The sequence below is a fragment of the Lycium barbarum genome, chromosome 5 (assembly GCF_019175385.1).
Source record: "Lycium barbarum isolate Lr01 chromosome 5, ASM1917538v2, whole genome shotgun sequence".
Lineage (NCBI taxonomy): Eukaryota > Viridiplantae > Streptophyta > Magnoliopsida > Solanales > Solanaceae > Lycium > Lycium barbarum.
In genome coordinates, this window is record NC_083341.1 from 114,642,738 (window position 1) to 114,665,695 (window position 22,958).

At 34.5% G+C, this 22,958-nt stretch overlaps 1 protein-coding gene across 1 annotated transcript; it reads right to left on the reverse strand.

The window, feature by feature from the left end:
• Window positions 1-13,868: 13,868 nt before the first annotated feature.
• On the reverse strand, window positions 13,869-22,628 carry LOC132641191 (actin-related protein 3). The gene is made up of 9 exons (XM_060358089.1): window positions 22,327-22,628; window positions 21,385-21,850; window positions 17,004-17,150; window positions 15,932-16,024; window positions 15,579-15,698; window positions 15,197-15,307; window positions 14,858-14,983; window positions 14,662-14,760; window positions 13,869-14,556 (listed from the first exon to the last, which is right to left on the reverse strand). Exons 1-9 carry the CDS (start codon window positions 22,374-22,376, stop codon window positions 14,476-14,478), a joined length of 1,293 nt encoding a protein of 430 aa, XP_060214072.1. The 5' UTR covers window positions 22,377-22,628; the 3' UTR covers window positions 13,869-14,475.
• Between the last annotated feature and the right edge of the window lie 330 nt (window positions 22,629-22,958).

The window sequence follows — 22,958 nt, forward strand, 5'->3', positions numbered from 1 at the left end:
AAAAATACATCAATTGATCAAACTTTTATTCAATAAAAAGGAAAAAATTTAACATGAATAGTAATGTAACGACTCTTTAATATAATCCTAGCACATGGTAAACATGATTGGTAAATATATTTTACCAACTCACAATTAATATTTAATACAAATGGTTGATAAACATGATTGGTAAATATATCTACCAACTTATGAGTTTTTTTTTTTACAAAATATAAACGTATGAGTCAAATTTTACATTTATATTTTTTGAAATCATGATTTCAAATCCCAAATCATGCCTTTTTGAATGATTTAAAATTTCATCTCATGAGATGAAATCGCATGTCCAGACGCCTACTTAGAAATTATTTTACTTCCAACGAAATGCTAAAATTATTTCACTTTCAACGAAATGCTATCTTATAGCCTTAAAAATGTTATTTTGTGTTTAAAACCACGGTTATAACAATGTTAGTGACGTAGCCGGAAATTCATATAATTATGGGAATTAAAAAAAGTACCAATGTCACAATTAGAATTAGTACTCGTGACCTAAGGTAACTTTTGAGCCCCATTTCTAGAATCTTTATTACTCCGTCAGTCTTATTTACGTGATATACTTTATGATTAACGAGATAATTAAAATTATATAAATATTTTTAACTTATTTTAGATTATAAAATTTAAAAGTCTTTATGTATTTCTTAAACTCCGTACTTAGTCAACTCTATGTCACATGAATTGGGATGGAGGAAGTGCTTATATCAAGGAGATTCAACTATTCACATATATAAAAAAATATTTATTAGAACTCTTGCTGAGGGTCTATCTAAAATAATCTCTCTACCTCCCAAAATAGGAATAAAATCAACGTACACTCTACCCTCCCCAGATTTCACTTTAAGGGATTTCACTGGATATGTTGTTATTGTTGTTGTTGTTATTTGAACCCGATTTGTGCAGTATAATTTTCCGATGAAGGGAATACAACTGCGCTAGTGATTGTGGCATGTGATCAAAGCCTTCCTTCCTCTCTTTCTACTTTCTTTCTTTCTTTCTTTCTTTCTTTTAACTGTGAATTCAGTCACACATGGTGCTATAAAAATGAAAAGGATAGAGCACTATATAGGTTATGATTATTTGATTTTGTCTGTTTGGTTCACGGAGACTTATTTTGCTGTTGCTGTTTTAATGAAAAGGTTGGTCCTGCATTTGTTTCATTCCAGAATACAGAATCCATCTATAATGTGAAAACTATATTTGCTCCAGGCTTCCAGCTAAGAAAAAGACTGTATACTTATGATAACATAAAAATGAGAATAGCTAGTAAAATCCTGAAATATTGATGTGCCCAAAAAGAGACTAATGGAGTAAAAAACAAGGACACTGCTACTCTTACACACTCACAACTCACACATTACTAGTCACTTCTCCATCATAAGGGTCCCTCATTACTCATTACTCATTACTAATTGCTCATTTGATTTAAAAAAAAATTATGTTGGGAAATTATAAATAAGTAATATTGTATTGATCTTTTTCCTTTTTGTTACATGCATAAACACATTTATTCCTTCCGTCCAAATTTAAATGTATTAATTTGACTAGACACGAAATTTAAGAAATAAAGAGACACTTTTAAATTTTATGATCTTATTATGTACTAAATATCATTTGAATCTTGTTGTTATAAATTTATCACGTAGAATATTTGAATTGTAAACTTACTAAATACAGAAGAAGTACTCTTTTTGGGATAGATCAAAAGAAAAGTAAAAAAAAAAAAAGGCAGCCCGGTGCACTAAGCTCCCGCTATGTGCGGGGTCCGGGGAAGGGCCGGACCACAAGGGTCTATTGTACGCAACCTTACCTTGTATTTCTGCAAGAGGCTGTTTCCACGGCTCGAACCCGTGACCTCCTGGTCACATTGGGACCAGGGGAGTACATACCAAGGACCCGTTTGGTCATGAGAATTTTTCACTTTTTTTCGGAATTTTGTTTCACTTTATTTGAAAATCAACGTTTGACCATGAAAATTCTTATTTGAAATTTGAAAAACACCTAAAAATTTGTTTTCGCTTTTTTTTTCCACTCACAATACATTCAAACAACCAAATATTATTTGCAAAAATTATAAACAAATACAACTTCATCTTCAACTCCAAATTCAACTTTAAAATTTCAAATAAAATGAGAAAAATATTTGATTTTCATGACCAAACCTGCAAATTTAACGAGAGTGTATAAGCATATATGAATGTGAATGACAAACTTTACGATGTCAAGACAAGAATAGTGGGTAATGTGGCATGACTTAAGTCCCACAAATTTTTCTAGCGTCAAGTTTCGGGGTGAAAATCAGGGCGGACCAAACTTTATCATGGGCAACGAGTATCATCGTAACTACTTGTACTAATACTTTTGATTCAAACTAAAGATAAAAGAATATACATATCTAATAAATTAGATCGACTCAATGCTCTAAATTTTATATCCGCTTTTGATGACTTATTAGTTGGCAGTGAATAGATACTTATTACATTGTTGGTTTTTTTTTTGCATATTTGTTATTCTTAAGCGTTTTTAAATTTCTTTGATGATGTAAAAAATCAAATTCAAACGGGACCTCATCCCAATTCTTTGTGTCCTAGTTAACAAGAATTGTAATATATATCTATACAGTGACGTGCAAACGCTATAAAAACATCACTATTTCCATTAAAAAATGTCAGTGGCTATTCTCACAGATATTTTGATTAAATAAGCAAGAAAAGAAAAAAAATAGTGGTGTATACACACCAAAAAATTAGGAATTTTTTTAGCGTTTCAATGGAAACCTGTTTCCCATCAAATATTTTTCTAGTGAGCTGATTCGGTGAGAATGAAATTAGAAAATTATATTAAAACGCAAATTTTCCATTGATCGTCAGTTGGAAAAGCCTCTATTTCCAATAGGAAAAATGTGATTATGTTGTGCTCTTTAATTTGTACTTGGTGCCCTTTTAGGACGCGACTCAAACTGACTAAGATATTAGTATACTCCATAGACTATGAAGTCAGTCTTTTATTGCCTGAGAATTCCCCCTCGCCCCAAAATAAGTGTTACTTTAATTCATTTCACGCTTATTAAAAGATCAATAAATACAATGTATAGTACTATATAAAGAAGAAATAGTTCTTCAATATAAGGGTATAACTCGAAAAAAATACTAATTTTTATTTTAAATTTCTAAAGCGATTGTTATTTTGAGACAAATTTCTTTTGCTAAAACTACATTTATTTTGGCACAAAGGAAGTATCTTTATTTGGCAATGTCTTCTCAATTTTTCTTTGTTAATTGTAATGCTAATAATGTTTGTTGAATTTTTATAATATAATATAGTGTGTATCATTAATTTACCCGAAAGACAAGAAATAAAACACAAATAACCAAACGAGAAAGGAGGCACACGTGCACAAAAGATTATAAATTGAGAGGAACAGCAAAGACTTGTGAATTCCAAGAATTGGACCAGCATGAAAGGCAAAGATTGAAAATAATGGTCATTGTTGCTTTGCACGCTTTTGTCTTCCATTATATCGTATCTAGTACCAACATATCTTAATTACTACTAATGAGATGTCTGTTTTTTTCTTGTTGGGGTTGTATCATATTTAAAACTACTATGTCCATGTTATTATGTTCTTCCTATGCAATTTATAAAGTACGTAGTGCTCCATTCCTTCAGGTTCCCTCTCTTGTCTATATCATGTGTATATTTGGAGCTTCCAACATCTTGGTTTTGATAATTTAAGAGACCATACTCCTTCATATGTTGTTTTACGAGTGTAATAAGCATCCAAAGTACAAGAATATACACCTTGGTAAATTTTAGGGCACTACTTGAAAACTTAAATGAATAATCGTCGACAGAAATCGGAGAAAACTTATCATGCCTACTTTTCCTTCTCAACCATAATGTCCATACAAATAGTATTATTCATAACCTTTTACACTACTAGAAACAGAGATTTTTTCCACCGACATTCAATGGATAATTTGCACTATAAAACATGATTTTCTCACCTCATTCCCACCGAACAATCTCATTGGAAAAATGCATGGTGGGAAACAGGTTCTCATTGAAACGCTAAGAAACTTTGTAGTTCTTTTCTTGTGAAAACATTACATCAGGTTTTTCTCATCGACATTCAGTAGGCAATAGCCACTGAACATTTTTTTTGTGGGAAAATAGTGATTTTTTAGTAGTGTTAGCTTTTCATCGAATATGTGATCATATCTGCTTTGGATCGGTCTGATTAATTCGGAATCGCGTCGCTTAAAGCTCATTAAAGAAAAAAAAAATGCTCCCTATCAGGATTTAGAACCTAAGACCTCTGATTAGTGCAGGGAGTCTATTCATCCCATTGCTACCCCTGGTGGTAATATTATCCATGCTAACTAATAATCTACATGATATTTCTGTTTTGTTTCCATTGTTTTCCCCTCGACCAAGAAAACATAAATTATTATGTTATGGTATGTGCTTTATATGTTAGATATTGTAACACACATTAGGTAAATCTCAGGGCAACAAGCCACGGGAGGGTATAGGAAAGCACGTGTTTAGACTCTAGTGACACTTTTTAAAGCCGTGCGAGTCTAAACCTAAAGAGGAAACATATCAATAGTGAATTGAACTTTTACATTAGATGTGAAGACAACCAAGGAGAGAATTTCTTAGCATGGTACTTTAAGGTAGATCTGGAGAACAAAGTTTTGTAATTCTGGAAATCACATTTTTAAAGTTAAAAGCATTTCAGAGTTTAAACATAACGCTTGATTAATTAATTTATATTCACAAATAAGTCGGCCAAAAGTGTTTTTTACATTCCAATACTATAATTCGGAGACTTTGAAGGGTAAATCAAATATTTTTACCTTATAATCACATTAGAATTTCAGTTGTCAAATGCTTTTTCAACAGGGTAAATATGATAAGTTCATGGCGATGGAGCAATCCTCTTCAACAATTATTGGGGGATAACTTGTCTTATTAAGGATGATTTTCATAAATTATGGAATATAGCTTGCTAGGTTTTGTTATTGTGCTCCCCATTTGAAGCCATAGGTCATGGGGCCACAAACACCAAATCTATTAAGTTGTGAAGAGGGACCCTTTGACTTGACAAAAAGTAAGTGAAAAGGATGTGTCTCCCCCATTCCCTTCTCCCTCTTTTAAGAAGGTTACCAATGTTTGGTTCATGCCCACAGCAGACATTCCTTCTTGTTGCTCTTTTGCTGCCTAAGCCATTTTTCCTTTTTTTTTTATTCTTTAACTTGCTAGTATTTTTTAAGAAAGATGGGGTCGATAGAAGATCCATTTTGTGGTTCATTAGAGTTTTTCTTTTAAAAGAAATTTTTTTCACCCGGTGTCCTGTTCTGTACCTGCATTGAAATCCGATTAAATTTGAATCGCGCACTGGCTCATTAAAGATGTTCTTTTAGTTATATATTTTTTATAGAAAATTTCATAAAATATAATAGGAAACTTGGCAAATAAAATATACTATGAGATTTTTATAGGATTAATTTTTCTACTCAAATGCTAAGAGAATAGAAGAGAGAAGCCTGAACTTTTCCAAATACCATGTTCAACATTGTAAAAAGTGAGAAAATGCTTTCTCATCTGTGCTCACTTACAATTTGAATAAAAAAAAAAGTTCTTGCAAAAATCTCATGTATTATATTTACATATCTCATATGTTATTTTTCAATAGTCTCTTATTTTTTCTCGATCTCCTATGACAAAAGATTATATAAGTAAAATAATATTTATAATACAATTATAAAACAAAATCTCCCGAGAGAAGTCCCGGCTTAGTTCTCTTTGTCTCGACTTGGTTGTTATTTGGTTTAAATTCTATGTAGAAGGGTGAATTCATCAAAAAGGGATAAAGAAGTACACCAAGAATAGAGAAAGACATTTAATTTAGAGCTTTTTGAAAGAATATTTATTAATTGAATTTGGGTGTAACGAAATGTGAAAACACAACTTTAGGCTATATTTGTTTGGTCAAATAATTACTTGAGCACTATGAAATTTGATGTAACTGGGGGGAGGTGATAATTGTAGATTGAGTTTTTAGGTAATTTCGTAAAATCTCTTTTATTCGATCATGTTTTTTAAAATATATTATTTCTTTACTTATCTCTTCCATTTCAAATATGCGAGAAACACTTGAAAATAATTTTGCGTTACTAGATTTTTTAACTATTTATTAGTACAAATATGCATCACGTATCAAAAAATATTCTAAGCTCATTCATATTTTTTTTGTTATTAAAAATGAAAAATCATGAGCATCATTATATTCACATGAGTGGGAAGATAATGATTACTCTTTATGATATTCTTTATAAAGTTATAATTAAAATATTTTTTATAAAACTAATGTATTATAATGTAATGCCCCAAATTTTTTTTGCTAAGACTTATGCATTCGCTCGGGCTCTAAGTTGGGCACAGAGATGTTAGAAAAGTAATGAAGGTGTAGAACACCTAAATCTTATGCTCGGAAGGTTGTACGGATGCTAAGAATAGGGGAGAATTAGGCTGGGACAAGTTGAAATTGTTTCAGGGAAGAAGCATGCTGTAAATTTAAACAATCACAACTCCCAATGCTTAAGGAGTTTATCCATGAAACAAGAATTAAATTAAAGCCCTTGAAGTCTTGGCACCAATGCTTTAAACCGTTCACCATTTAAACATTCCTACAAAAGGTTATCAGCATTTTGCTGAAGATTGTTATAGAGCTCGTAGGGGCGGTAAAGCACCGCATCGATCTTGTGTTGGGCAGACTGGTGAGTTCAAAGAGCCCTTTTGAGCCGCATGGGAGTGCAAAACGCCACTTAGAGCCCGTTTGGATTGACTTATAAGTTGCTTATAAGCTGTTTTCAGTTTTTTTGAGTGTTTGACTGACCAGCTTAAAGTCATTTTGTGCTTAAAATAAGCTCAAAAAAATAATTGGGCCCATTTGACTTAGCTTATCTAAAGCAGCTTATAAGCTGAAAACAGCTTATAAGCCAAAAAAAATTAAGTTAGACTACCCAACTTATTTTTTTTAGCTTATAAGCTGTTTGCAGCTTATAGGCATAAGCCAATCCAAACAGGCTCTTAGGAACTAATCTGTTTGAGCACGTTTTGAAAAATGCTATAAAACAAGTCATGATGGGGAGATAAAAATTTATTTTATTTTGGCTTAATACCTAGATGGACCCTTAAACTTGACATGTTTTGTAAGATAGGCATATAAACTTATAAGATGACCAGATAGACACTTAAACTTACTCAAAGTGTATTTTTCAAGTTTTTCAGTTGTTTTGAAAACAAAAACTATATTTTTCAAACACTCACAATTTTCATGGCCAAACAAGCCCTAAATATATCACAAAATATTTTTTTTAAAATGCAAAAATAAGGCAAACGCATATACATGAGACTATAAATGTGCACTTAAACCAATAAATACTCGCTAATCGCAATTTTGCAGCTTTCAATTAACTCGGTTTTTTTTTACACTTGAATAATTAAAAAACAATAACTTTAACCAATAAAAATCCTTAAAAAAAGAAATTTCAAATTAAGAAATTTCTTCTCGGCTTTACAGTTTTCTTAATTTGAAATTTCTTTTACACTTGAAATACTGAACTTAGAAATTTCTTAATTTGAAATTTCTTTTTTTAAGGATTTTTATTGGTTAAAGTTATTGTTTTTTAATTATTCAAGTGTAAAAAAAAAAATCCGAGTTAATTGAAAGCTGCAAAATTGCGATTAGCGAGTATTTATTGGTTTAAGTGCACATTTATAGTCTCATGTATATGCGTTTGCCTTATTTTTGCATTTTAAAAAAAATATTTTGTGATATATTTAGGGCTTGTTTGGCCATGAAAATTGTGAGTGTTTGAAAAATATAGTTTTTGTTTCAAAACAACTGAAAAACTTAAAAAATACACTTTGAGTAAGTTTAAGTGTCTATCTGGTCACCTTATAAGTTTATATGCCTATCTTACAAAACATGTCAAGTTTAAGGGTCCATCTAGGTATTAAGCCTTTTATTTTAGAACCTTGTTGAGAGTTTTGGGAATGATTTTCACGTAGGCATTTCCAAATACTCAAAAGGTGAGTAATCTATAATTAAATATATAGATATTCACATTTAATTATGCTTTTAACCTCAAATCACTTGTAAAATACCTAGGTTTTGAGGAGAAACTTCAAGAACTCAAGATGATGGAAGGAGGGGGGGGGGGGGGGGGGGGGAGAGAGGAGGTTTGGTTGGTTATTTTTCTCTTTTTTTTTGTTTGTAGCTTTGAAGCCATAACGTCCGACATAATGTTTAAGTAATCCAACAAGATATTGATTTGTCTTCGTCATTACGCCTTGACAGTTCCGCCACAATGGAGGCACCTACTAGTAAATATACAGAGAAGGTATTGAATCACCGGATGGTATTTTAGTTTAAATATCTTTCATTAAATTTTAAACGGTTATGTTTCAATAATTATTAAAAATAGAGATAAAATTTAAATGGCAGCACAATTATATCCCTTTCGTGCAAATCATCCAGTTAAAGGGAATATTATACAAGGTATGTTAAATTAACACCATCGACACTTATGTTAAAAAGACGAAAGTACTAGATAAGCTCAAACTGTAAAAAAAGGTATAATTAGTTTCTTAACCTAAAGAAAAGTAAAAGCCAGGTAGAGATGAATACCATATGGTAGCGGAGCAGAAAATTCTTTAGCCTTAAGTCGGAAAAATTTAAGGGTAAAAATCATTTACCTCCTCAATTTTATTTTAAAAATCAAACTTTTCCTTCAACTTTAAACAATATATATTCTTTTCCCCTTTATTTTATGCAATTTTTATTTTATCCTTGACATTTTCAATCCTCCATCTATGTAATGCATTTTATATTATAATTTTTTTAAATATAGGTTTTTATAGATTAATTATATAATTAGAATAATTTTTTTATGATTTTTTTTACAAAATTTAGTGCTATTTTTTTAATGACTGTTATTTTTATATTATATACATTAAGTCTGTATGTGCATGCTCCCAACATGTTTATAAAGTTATGACTCTCTGTTATTTTCACTTGAAAAAAAGATATTAGATTTATTAATACACTTAATTTTTATTTTACTTATTCATTTGATATAGAACGTCGTTAGCTTATACACTCAATCAATATTTCTCATTTATATTTTTCCTTCTCGAAAATAATTTATTTTTTTCTCCTTTTTGTTGCATAGATTAGACAAACAAAAGTTAAGATGATTTTAACTAATTAAAAAAGAAAGACAAAGGTTGATACTATAAAGGTAAAATAGGTACTTTTAAAAACAATTAGGATAAAATGGAAGAATGTCTATTGTTAAAAATTGAGATAAAAATTTAAGTTTTAAATAAAAATTGAGAAATGTAAACGATTTTGACTCATCATGTTTTTGAACGTGGTGTTTTGTGCTGAGTTTTTGCAGTTTGAGAGTTATCACCTCCTTTGAAATACTCTCTCCCCTCCAAAATAAGTGTCCTTTTAGCCAATCCAATTTGGTCTAAAATAAGTGTTGTTTTAGGACCAAAAAAATGTATATTAATTTTTTTTAAAACTTACCCTTACTCCAATTAATAATTTTAACAATTTTCTAAAAAATCTTAGGAAAGATAGAAAACAATTTGAGGAGAGATAAAGCATAATTAATCAAATAACCATTATAATTAGTGCTATTAAATAATTTCTTAATCGGTACATCAAAATTTTAAACAATAAATCAAAAAGATAGATTTTTTTTTTGCCTCTCCTATGACATTAATAAACCTATCATCAACATTAATAAGTTTAAAAGTTAAACTAATAAGATAAGACAGACAGTTAAAACACCACTAGCAAACTGATTACAATTATATGTACCCTAGGCACACTTAACCTATGCATAACACATCAAAATAGCTAGAGACAGTGACTCCAAGAGACCATACTTGTTTGCTTCCACCTTATAACCTGGAAATTTGCTGCCACCACCCACCCAACTCCTTCCAATGGTTTGTGGCTAAAAAAGTAGGCTGCTCCCCACTATAACCATATATAAATTTCTTTTGAATTAGTTGATGGTAAATAGTTGATAAGTTTTCGGTGTTGAAAATAATTTTAGGTGCAGAAATTGATTTTATAAATAAATAATTACGTATTTGTATGTATGTGTTGAAACTGCTAATAAGTAGTTGATGTACTTGGTAAAATGATATTGATATGATATTCTTTTGTTAGAATAAACAAAATACCCTTAAGTGTTTTGCAATAAAAATAGTATAAATAATATTTTGAGAACTAGAATAAATATTAAGGATAAAATAGTAAAATGCTTGATCAAACCAAAAGTGCTTATGAGGTGAAAAGTCACAAGTTAAGTATGACTAACTTAAGACCTTTGGCTTATAAGCACTTTAATGTTTACCAAATGCGTAGATAAGATTTTAAAAAAAAAAGTTATTATAAGTCAGTTTAATCAACTTATAAACTTAGTCAAACACCCTCATAATCTACCATTGTTGTGTTTTAAAAGACGGAGACATGAAGTGAGATATTATCTATCAGCATATTAACCCCGAAGCATGGGACGTACTTCCTGTAATTTGTTTATATCTTAAAAAAGAAAAGGGTCAGATTTGCCCTTATACTTTAAAAAAAAAAAAAAAAAGGTTATATTTGCCCTTTGTTATACTTTTTCGACACATTTGCTCTTGCCATCCAACTTTTAGACCATATTTACCCTTACCATCTAACTTTTAGGCCATATTACCATTCATATGTTAATCCCCATGTCCAACATAAAATCATGTATGCGGCACGTCGTTTTTTCAATTAAATCTTATGTATGTGGCACGTCGGTTTTTCTATTAAATCTACTCACCCATTTATTAAACCCTTTTAACCCGGCAGCCTGACCCCCAAAAATTAAAACTGAAAAGCCTCATTGTTCATCTATATTAGATACAATTTCACCACTCAAATCTCATCCAACCATCTTGTTTTTTATTCGGATTCAACTCAAATTAAAACCAACTAAAAAAATGAAGTTTTAATTGAAGAAATTGGTAATATTAACAAAAAGGGTATGAAACACAACAACAACAACATATCCAGTGTAATCCCACAAGTAGTCTAGGAAGAGTAGAGTATACGCAGACCTTACCCCTACTTGGGGATGTAGAGAGGTTGTTTCCATAGACCCTCGGCTCAGGATAAAACAAAAATAAAGCAGGTCAAAAAGGAAAAAGGAATAGTAACTACAACAAAACAGTACGCTAAGCGAATAACAAGAGACAATAGATAGTAATAGAAATCGAAGGATAAGAAACTACAAGAGATATACTACGACTAATAGTAAGGAAGGATAAGTGAGACCATACTCTATTACCTATTAACCTTTAACCCTAATTTATGCCCTTCACAACCTCCTATCTAAGGTCATGTCCTCGGTAAGCTGCAACTCCGCCATATCCTGTCTAATCACCTCTCCCCAATATACTTATTCGGCCTACCTCTACCTCTCTTGAATTGATCCATAACCAACCTCTCACACCTCTGCACTGGGGCATCTACGTATCTCCTCTTCACATGCCCGGACCATCGAATTCTTGCTTCCCGCATCTTGTCCTCTATCGAGGCCACTCCGAGTATGACCACACATCCTCCGTATCATCCTCCGTATCATCCTCATATCCGCACTTTTATCTTCTGAACGTGAGAGTTCTTGACTGGCCAACACTTCGCCCCACATAACATAGTTGGTCTAACCACCACTCTGTTGTGGCACCTTCTTATCAGACAAGACTCCAGATGTGAGCCTCTATTTCATTTACCCCGCACTAATACGATGTGTGACATCATCATCAATCTATCCATTTCGCTCTATAATAGACTCAAAATACTTTAAACTTCCTTTCTTTTGGATGACCTGTGCATCAAGCCTCACTTTCACGTCAGTCTCATGCGTCACGTCACTGAACTTACACTCCACGTATTCTATCTTGGTACTTCTCAACCCTTTCCCTTTAGATCCAAGTGTTTGTATCAAACCTCCTCTTTAGTATTAACTCCCTGCGGGTTTCGTCAATCAGCACTATGTCATCCCTTAATAACATACCCTAAGGAACTAATTGAACTTTATATTAGTGGTAGGAAAACAAGGTATGCATAGCATGAGATAGGGGTTTTTAAAAACTAAAAAATAAAGATGGCTTTTGTTTTTTTAATCTCTCTCGTCTTTTCGTTTTGTTTTTGGTGTTATACATTTCATTTTCATCTATCTCAGTTTTGTTGTTTTAATACAGTATCTGCACCTTCAATGGTTATCATATTAGTTTTTCATGTCACTGGCCACATAGTTCGCAGTGTTTTTCACTGCATCGCATTTGCCGGGGCTGAATCTCCTTTCTTGAGCGATCGCCTTCGCTTGTTGGCAGAACACCTTGATACGTGCGTCTAGTTTGTTGGGGTGACACTGCGCTTCTTTATACATATTGTTGGAGGATGTAGTTTAATTTATGAATCTTTTTTTACGCATGAATTGAATCTGAAGAAAAACTTGGTTGGACGAGATTTGAGGGGTGAAATCGTGTCCACAATGGATAAACAATTAAGCTTTTGAGTTTTAATTTTATAGTGAATTTTAATTTTTTAGTCGGTCGGGCAGGCGGGTAAAAGGGTTTAAATGGGTGAGTAAGATTTAATTGAAAAAATTGTGTCATGTATGTAATTTTATGTGGGGAGATGAGAACTTAACAAATGGATAATTAATATGGCCTGAAAGTTAAATGGCAAGAGCAAATATGACGTAAAGTTGGATGGTAATGACAGATATGTGGAAAAAGTACAACAAATGACAAATTTGATTTTTATTTTAGAATAAAGGAGCAAATCTGACTTTTTTCCATTTTAAGAATTAGTTAATTCAAAGAAGAGTAAAACACATTGAATATGGGAACGGATGACTCAGGACTTGAAACATACACTAAACATATCTTACCTATTGAGGTGTTAATCTTACAACTTTTCTTTTATAACATAACATCAGGATCAGCTTTCATGCGCCTTAATTACTCCAGCAGATAATACTATCTTCTACCACCATAAGTATTAGTAAATAATTTTGTTTACCAATGCTTAGGCAAATGGAAACGACTAAAAATTATAGCCCTCTATGATGGTCGTGCAAATCCCCAAGGACCAAACTTTAACATTCATAAACATAGGGTACCAATAATTTAAATTGCCGTTAACTACGACCAACCGAATCTGGAGAATCGAGGTTTCCGATGTGGACTCTTGTCGTGTCTGGTTACCGTGGCGAATTGTGTTATCAAAGGGACGTGTGTGTGGAGAAGAGCTTCCTGGACAAATGTTTTTAATTAGCTTGGAATGAGATTCAAGGTGACATTTTTAATTCCCTCCAACACTATGACCAAGAATGTTCAATGCAAAATAATCAATTACTATATGGAAAGCTATAAGCCCAATGTGGTCAGAAAATTACTTTCCTACTTCCTAGATATATACTATTTCTCAATCTCTGTCTTTTTGTGAAAAGAGACACATAAAGATAGGTGCTTCTTCCAAAGTGTCTTGTGGATGCCTCTTTTACCTTAGATTACATATTGATTTTAAAGAATGAATAGTTAATAATAGTGCTGTAACAATGTAATTTTCTGGCATTGCCAATGGAAACTCAACTGTACTTCTGTTTAAGTTACAGAAATACAAACAGTAACAAATATTCCACATGAAATTATGCAGTAAACGAAAAAAAGCAAACACAAAATAAAGATTCATCTTAAGCCGGACAAACTCTAATGTAGGATTACATTATTCCCGGAAAAGAATAAAGAGGGTCCACCAACAGTGACAATGAAATGTACAAGTGTAGCTATAACATTCAGAATTTCAATTAAAACCAAAAAAAAAAAAGAATATAAACGATCCTACATCCTTTAATCAAACCCCAACAAGCTAAAAGGACTATACCAAATCGTATGATAGCTTACTATCTTGCCTTCTAAACTAAGTACACTTGTGACACTCAGACACAACCGAACACTCAGAAAATGACATTCAGCTCAGGTAATGTTCAATTGGTCTGTGAAACTTATCTGCCATTGAAGTGCCAACGGACCCTGCCAAGGAACACGCAACCATATCCTGCAGGCCCAGGACAGGTGTGCTCCCAATGGAAAGAATACAAAAATCTTGTTTTCTCACAGTTCAATGATTGAAATCTAGAATACACTGCCTCCAATAACCTATTAACTAACATACACAGTCGCTCACGGATGTAGGATTTCAAACCAAAGCTGAGCCGTAGGGCAAGTGTCAGGGTTTTGGGAGGAGAACACGACAATGAGAAATGCCTTCACCGCCTTGTAGTTTGAATAATTTCAGTATCAATACATTCCCTTAAATACAGGATTTGTTCGACATATGCTAGCTCCATATTCCTCGTATTCAGCCTTTGTATGGCAAGCCTGATAAAAGGAAACAACGAAGACTTAGCACACCAGTAATTTACAAAGAGTAACTTCAGTTGCGATTTTAAACCTCAGGTAACAGAAACCAAATGATTAACTTACTGCAAAAAATTCAGGAGTAGAAGCAAGTACAGATCCTCCAAACCAAACTGCATATCTCTGAATAGGATGGCTGACCACATTCACTTCAACTGGTTGTGCCTGAGTGAATTTTCAGCGGGCGAGCATCTTTAAGTACCAGAAATCAAAGATTCACTCAGCAGTTAATTAAGATATAAATTAAAGCATAGATGCTTACTTTTACATTTCCACCTGAACGAGCATCTGATGCAAGAACGCGAGCATCCACAACCTTCTTGATATCTCGTTGCAATCTTCTATGGAAGTCTTTGAACATGGTGGATCCTCCAGATAAAACAATATTCTGGTATATTACAAGGGCATAACATCACACCCACATTCAAAGGAAAATTTCAAAGAGCATGATATTGAGATCTTTTTTTGATGAAGCATGATATTGAGATCTTTACATGACTTTTAGCTCAACCATATAAGGGACACTTTTCTGGTGGTCACAAAATGCTGGATCACTTGATTAATGGAAATCTTATATAGTTAATCAACAAAATAACTTTACCTTATATAAAGCTCTTCTCGTGTCTATAGGTGCAGACTGAATACATTTGTCTATCACCTCAGGTAAAGGAGTTGTAAAATCACTGTTATATATTTCAGGATTGAAGAAAACCTGCAAAAACAGGCTTAAATCAAAAAGATGTTCACCCAACCTAGCAATAATGCATCACCCTACAATCTTTGTTTTCTTATTTAGCTACAACTATGTTGATTATTAGAGCTTTTAGAATTCACTCTGCCATGCAGCAATTCAGCAGTATCTGAGGTGTACATCTGTAAATAAGTGGGGCAATGTTTACAACTACATGATTTGTCTAGTTAAAACAAGCCGCAAGAAGACCTTGGAGCTCGAAATTATCAGAGACTTGAAGCATAAAGCAGACCTCGGGACCAAGAAATCGTTCATAGCCAACATCACATGAATAAGGCGCTCCTGTCTTTGGTTTTGTACCTCTCCAATGTTTTATGTACTTCCCTGGCTCTTTTTCATGCTTATTGAACTCCTGAAATTATTTGGGGCAACAAAATACATCACAAGTGATCATCAGTTGCTAATTTCATTCTCAGAAACATAGAACAGAGTCTTCAACTCAAGAGCAGGATGGAAGAACAACAAGCAGAGTAGGGAACATCACAAGGAACTTCAAAGTTCAAACTTTTATTTCTCCTCTTATTCAAGTTTCTTTTTCCCCTTTTCGCTTGCTGTATACTAGGATATGCTATGAACGAATCATACCTTGACAATGTCTGAACAGGTGTAACAATACATTTCCTTCACTTTCCGAGCTACTTCAAAGGAATCCTCAGGTGGAACATGCTCCCCCCTTTCCTACATTGAATCAAACAGATCAGTTTGAACATTTAAGAGCTACTTGCTGACAAGCACGTTTTCAAAATTGAAAGTTCAAACTGAGACCTCAAAACATGTGCGTGTGCTGGTACCCGATAAAATCAATTGTGCAAGCTTTAGAATGATTGCCCACGAGTGAAGCACATGAGGAAACACTAAACAAATCCAATTTTGGAATCAAAACTCTAAAGCAATAAGAACAGATTCATAGCATTAATCAACCAATGTAGTGGTACTACCATTAGTGAAAACATGTTAGTTTAGCAACAGAGACTCAATTGGGAATCGTTGACGGACGATGCTTTTTCTACAAATTTTCCAAGATGACGCTTGCTACAGCAACTAACAAGGCACTCTCCCAAACTTAAATCTTGCACTTGCATAAAAGAACAATGCTGTAAGACCTCAGTTTTATTTTTCGGGCAAAGAATGCTCTGATCCATTACCGAGAATGTGTATGAAAAGAGGACATAAACAGAGAACACCTGTCCGGTCGTCATGTAATGAACAAGTTTTTTTTTTTTTTTATATGATGAAATATGAGATGTCATCATGTAATGAACAAAATATTGAACTTAGGTATTCCCACTCTCACCTTAATCACTACAACTAGAGGAGCTTGCACAATATGGAATATATTTCCCCCTTCTACAGTTAAAGAGGTAGTCATATCTAGAGGGTGCAATTACTGTATAGTTTCCACATCTTTTTTGTTAATTACATAATCTTGTTTTTCAATATCTTGGACCCTCTTTGAACTCCAATTTGTTTTCACATAACAAGAAGAAGGAGACACCAAAAGGCAGGATATCAGAATTCTATTTCATTCGGCTGACTTGATTCTTTTGTTTAATAAGTTCTATTAGTCTGCTCGATAGGAAACAAATTAGGAGAGAAGTTGAATGAAGAGAATAAAACATTTTTTATTTCAACCATTTCTGAGAAATGTGGTACAGACCCTCATGAGCTGTTGAATGAAGAGTGTAACATCTCTTCCAGAAATAGGGATTGACTTAATGCTGCTCCCGATCACATAACCGTCAGCAACAGGTACAACATGAGTAGCACCATCTCCAACATCCACTACAACACCAGTCATCTCACACTAAAAAAGAACAAGAAATATCAGATTAACATATCAAGAATTCTTTTGCAGATCTAATAAAAGGCCAGTCAGGAAGCAGACGAAAAATAAATACATATTAAACAAGCAAGTAATGGATGTACCAACAACAGAATGTCACCAAACGCCTAGCAGTTTTTCTTCATAGCTCAAGCAAAACGGAAAAGAGAATATCTAGTGTCTAACTGAAGATGTGATACAAGCTTGCTAGAGCCTTTATACGATGGGAAAAAATCCCCACAATATCATAACCAGAAACGAGTTTTGCAATAATCATCATCCAATTCTTAAGGGCCACCATCAATATTAACATCGAAACATGCTAGCAATCTTGTCTTGCATCGTGCGTTATTCTTTACACATAGGGATGGAGAAGACTTCCTAAGATAATGTCATACTAGGAACCTGAAATGGATATAGTCGTAATCGTCATCAAACTTTGAGGCCTATCATTGAAGAACCATCGTATAGGAACCTGACATTCGGCTAAAATATCATGATAACATCTCATTCGAAAAATAATAATTTCAACCACACAACCAGATCATTTTATTATAAAAGAAAGGGGCATCAATTCTTCTCTGATAACCGACTGAACCAAACCTCGTTATTAGTTTAAAACGATAGGTTTTGATATAAATCTGTAACCGTACCGAATAATTAGAGTAGGTTTTTTATTTCGTATAAGAGACTGAAAAAATACCAAAATGAATAAATTTATATGCAATAAGATGTATTTTACGTATTAAATTTAAAATTAATGAAACATTATAACTTTTTGCCTTGGCCTGGGGATGGGTTCAGATGGAAATTGCTACAAGTAACATTCAAACATACTCTACTACTAGTAAAACTAAAGTGCTTCCGGCAATCTATAGCAGCAAGTCACCAAAGCATTGGAGAGGGGTTGATGAAATGGAGGCTCGCATCCGGTGTCCTATGTGATAAGAATGTGCCACCGAGACTTCAAGGTAAGTTTTATAGAGTGGGTGTTAGACCAACTGTGTTGTACGGAGCAGAGTGTTAGCCAGTCAAGAATCCATTCGTCCAGAAGATGGGAGTAGCGGAAATGAGAATGCTTAGATGGATGTATGGGTATATTAGGAGAGACAAGATTAGGAATGAAGATATACGGGCGCAAGGTGGGAGTGGCCTTCGTGGTGGATGAGATGCAAAAGGCGAGACAGATGGTTCGGGCATGTGAAGAGATGGCGCACAGATGCCCCCATGAAGAGGTGCGAGATGTTGTCTATGGTGGGTATGAGGAGAGATAGAGATAAGCCGAACAAGTATTGGAGAGGTAATTAGATAGGACACACCTGCAACTTACAGATGATATAACCCTAGATTGGAAGGGCGGTCGACGATTAGAGTACAAGGTTAGTAGGTAGTCGAGCGTTCTCTAGTTTCCTTATCAGTATTACAACAACATCATACCCAGTGTAATCCCGCAAGTGGGGTCTGGGGAGGGTAAGATATACGCAGACCTTACCTCTACCTTTATGGGATAGAGAGGCTGTTTCCGATAGACCCTCAGCTCAAAAGAAATGTAACTGATGCAGAAACATAGGAAAGAAAAAGGGACAGCAAAATAGCAAATGTAAAAAACAAATGTAGTAACATATATCAATACACATTAGCGAAAAAGAAACTACGCGACTACCCTAAATCATACGACTAAAAGTACGATAACACTCAATTACCTACTAACCATCTACTCTAATCCTCGACCTCCACACCTTCCTATCCAAGGTCATGTCCTCAGTCAACTGGAGCTCTGCCATGTCTTGTCTAATCACCTCTCCTCCAATTCTTCTTCGGCCTACCTCTAACTCTCCTAATTCCTGCTATGGCCAACCTCTCACACCTCCTCACTGGCGCATCCTCGCACCTCCTCTTCACATGTCCGAACCATCTTAGTCTCGTTTCCCTCATCTTGTCAGCCACATAGGCCACTTCCATCTTACCCCGTATAACTTCATTCTTAATCATGTTCTTCCTAGTATGCCTACACATCCATCTAAGCATCCTTATCTGCGCCACATTCATCTTTTGAATGTGGGCATTCCTGACTGGCCAACACTCTGCCTCATACAAAAGTGCTGGTCCAATCACCACTTTGTAGAACTAACCTTTAAACCTTGGCGACTCTTTCTTATCGCACAGTACCCAGAGGCGAGCCTCCATTTCGCCCACCCCGCCCCAATACGGTGTGCGACGTCAGCATCAATCTCCCCATCTCCTTGGATTATAGACCCAAGATACTTGAAGCTGTCTCTCTTAGGAATGAGTAGTGCCTCAATCTTCACTTCCACCTCTGCCTCAGAAGTCACATTGTTGAACTTGCACTCCAGGTACTCTGTCTGTGCCCTGCTTAACTTGAAACCTTTTGCCTCCAGGGCCTCTCTCCACACTATCAGTATTGTTATAAAATATTCTCCTAATATCTTATTCTACGATTTTAGTATTACGTGTTGTTGCTGCTGTTTTTTTTTTTTTTGATTTTTTTTTTATTAGCGCCGGGTGTCCGGGTCTCTTTGAGCCCCGACTAATCCCGGGGGTGCACAGGCCCTCGGCAAGGAGTTTCCCGCAAGTGCACCACGGGTAATTCAAGGTTTCCCCAATCCGATGGCCCTCAGAAATTGTTTGCACCTAGCGGGTTTCGAACTTGAGACCTTGAAAGGGTCTCCAAGGCTCAAGTCAATTGCCACCAGGCCAACCCCTGAAGGTTTGTTGCTACTGTTCTCTTCTCTATGATTTTCAGTATAGCTTCTTCACTGTATTTGCTTTATATACTTTATTTTTTATATGCTTTACTTGAGCCGAGGGTCTATTGGAAACATCCTCTACCTTCTCAAGATAGAGGTAACGCTATGTACACACTACCTTCCCCAGACCCCACTTGTGGGATTACACTGAGTGTGTTGTTGTTTTTTTTTTTTTTTCTAGTTCTTTTGTTATCTTTTTCTTCATGTCTTGATTCTTTGGTTTTTAATTGTCTCCATAAAGTGTATGGCATCCATATAAATAGCATATATAACTTGCTTTTAAAGTTCTTATGCAATCTTCCTAACAAACATTTTTCATCTGCAGTTTAGAGCATTGGCACAACCCTCACGGATGAGTAGGACCTTAACATGGATCTTTCCGAATACACCAAAAACAAATCTATTTAAAAGGGAACACATCAGTGTTAGATGATACAACACATATCCACTATTCACTCTTATATTTGTACATATACTTCATAGTTGCATGGTTGACGAGCTCTATCTTACCCACTTTGATTTTACTTGCACTAAATGAGATTAATAACATGCACACGCTCATACTTAAAGTAAGAGATCACCATCTATCTTGGCCGCTACACTTCATCCATCAACAGAGGTAGAGATATTCGGTAAAAGTAGACTTAAGTCAGAATCAATAACATTCTGTATCATAACCAATCAATATTGTTGTAAGCGTAGATCAGCCTACCAATGGACTGCTAATTGTATCATTTTCCGGATAAAGTGCAAATAAGAGCTGCCATACTATATTTCCATTATGCCAACTCATGCTCTTATTTATTTAACTGACCAGAGCAAATTGGCACCTACAAGGCTGCAATAGTTGCGAGTTGTGACTAATAGAGGAGGAAATGATATGGCAAATTATAATTTGAATATCTCTTGTGTTTTATTTAGCGATCTCCTATGCAAAGGGAAATATAACTAAGAGAATATTTGTGATTGGCCATAAAACCGATCTCCCCTAAGAAAGAAAGAGAGAGTCTCCTGCTCTGGTGCACCTACTCTTTTACTATCAAGCTACTCTTTAGCTAAGCAAAAATAAGTCTAAATTTCAGAAGCATAACAAAACTTATGATTTTTTTTTAGAGATGGAACAAACTTATGATTATACAGCACAAACACAGCTGCGCATATTTTACTCTTTTCCAAATGAAGCAAAGTCAATCATGAATAATTTGTAAAGTTAGTGCTCCTAATGTACATATAAAGACCCAGTTTATCACCTTCAACACAAACAACTCTTTCTTATAAACCCTAGAAATTAAAAGATCCAAATTACTTTAAAAAGCTATAAACTTATCGATAAGGTTTTTTTTTTTTTTTTTTTTGGTTGGATAAGGTGCCCAGTCACCAAAATATTATGTGGAAATATATACTAAACCTTTCAATAGCAGAAACTTTCAAACACATAAGGTACCAACCTTAGATGTTGTGTACCCAGCTGCCAAAGCAAGCACCGGTTGCACAGCAATATAAAGCCCCGGTATATTGAAAGTTTCAAACATAATCTCACCGGTATATTCTCGACTTTCTGGGGCAGTCATGGGTCTCTCCGTCAATAGAAAATAGTGATCCTCAGGGTCACAACGAAGGTAATTGAATATACACTGCTGCCAGTAACGCTCCATGGCATCCCAATTATCAACCTGACCATGTTTAATAGGATAGCTAAGACTAAAAGAGTTACTACTAGATTTAGATCTAGTCAATGCCTCTTCCCCAATAAAGAAATCCAGATCCGCCATTACTCCAGCACTGTGCTGGCTTAGCCAGTTGCTGCTCATAGTCGTGGCTCGAGTCTGGTTCAAAAATGAATCGTTAACGGCAACCACCGTCGGTAGAATGAAACTTGGTTCAACATTTCCAGCAAAACCCAATTTAGTGTACCTGCAAAACATTGTGGTGAACATAGGTAAAAACAAACCAAATATTCCAGGGCTTGATTTCTCATATAGTCACTCAACTAATACAATAGTTATTATCTCACAAACTCACCTTTCTTCTTGATTCTAATTTCCTTCAACAAAAAAAATGACTTTCTGAAATACTAAATATTAGTTGAGTGATCATCTGAGGAATCAACTCCTTTAGTTCTTGGTTGAGTTCCTGTATGGTCACTCAACTAAGAGTTATTATCTTAGAAAGCCACATTTCTTTTTTATTCCAATTTCCTTTTATCAAAGAAAGTGATTTTCTGAGATAATAGATATTAGTTGAGTGGCTATCTGAGAAATCCACTCAAAATTCCAAGTAAAAACCAAATTAGTATAGATGAAACCTAGAGGAATAACAAATTTACAACGCCAATTTCGTTGAGGCAATTCATCAAACACTTGGTGGGCAGATAAAGAAGTAAACCATACCCAGTTCCATTATCGATGACCAGAGCAGGGCGAGAGGTAGCAGGGTCCATGAGGAAGTGTGGATCTGCGGTAGAGAGGTTTAATCATGGTCGTTGAAGCAAGAAAGAAGAAGGGAGCAAGAGGATAATGGAGGTGGGTGAAACATATAATCCATCCATTTCAACAACAATTCAAGTAACAGTAAAGACACATATTAGGAAGGAACATTCATCATTCAACTATAGCTTTCTTATTCACTAGTAGATTGAGATTTCGAAACGCGCCTTTGGTCATTTTTTTGCGCGGATTGCCCTTCTTTTGGGCTGGTCTTAAAATTTTTCTCCTCATAAATCTGGTTTTTAAATTATACCCCTCGTATTATTGGTCTTTCATTTTTGCCCTTCGCATTATTGGTCTTTCATTTTTGCCCTTCGCGTTGCAACCCTAAGCGTTCACGCAGAAATCATAAGGTTTTGGGTTCGAACTTCGCTCAAGCATAAATTAAAAAAAAAAAATTGCAAGGCAAGGTTTGGGTCGCGTGTATACCGGACCCAACATACACTTGTTAAGGAATTACCAAAGTTATGCCGGACATGACATACTCATGCCTTATGGGCAAACTTTGCATAAGTATGTCGGGTCTGATATAACTT

What these genes read in the sequence shown, in the direction of transcription:
- LOC132641191 (XM_060358089.1), bottom strand. Translation starts at nt 22,376, where the DNA reads ATGGACCCTGCTACCTCTCGCCCTGCTCTGGTCATCGATAATGGAACT. An exon ending in CTGGGTACACAACATCTAAG is followed by an intron (nt 17,151 to 21,384) that starts GTTGGTACCTTA and finishes GTTCTTTTTTAG; the next exon opens with TGTGAGATGACTGGTGTTGT. An exon ending in CCTGTTCAGACATTGTCAAG is followed by an intron (nt 15,699 to 15,931) that starts GTATGATTCGTT and finishes AAATAATTTCAG; the next exon opens with GAGTTCAATAAGCATGAAAA.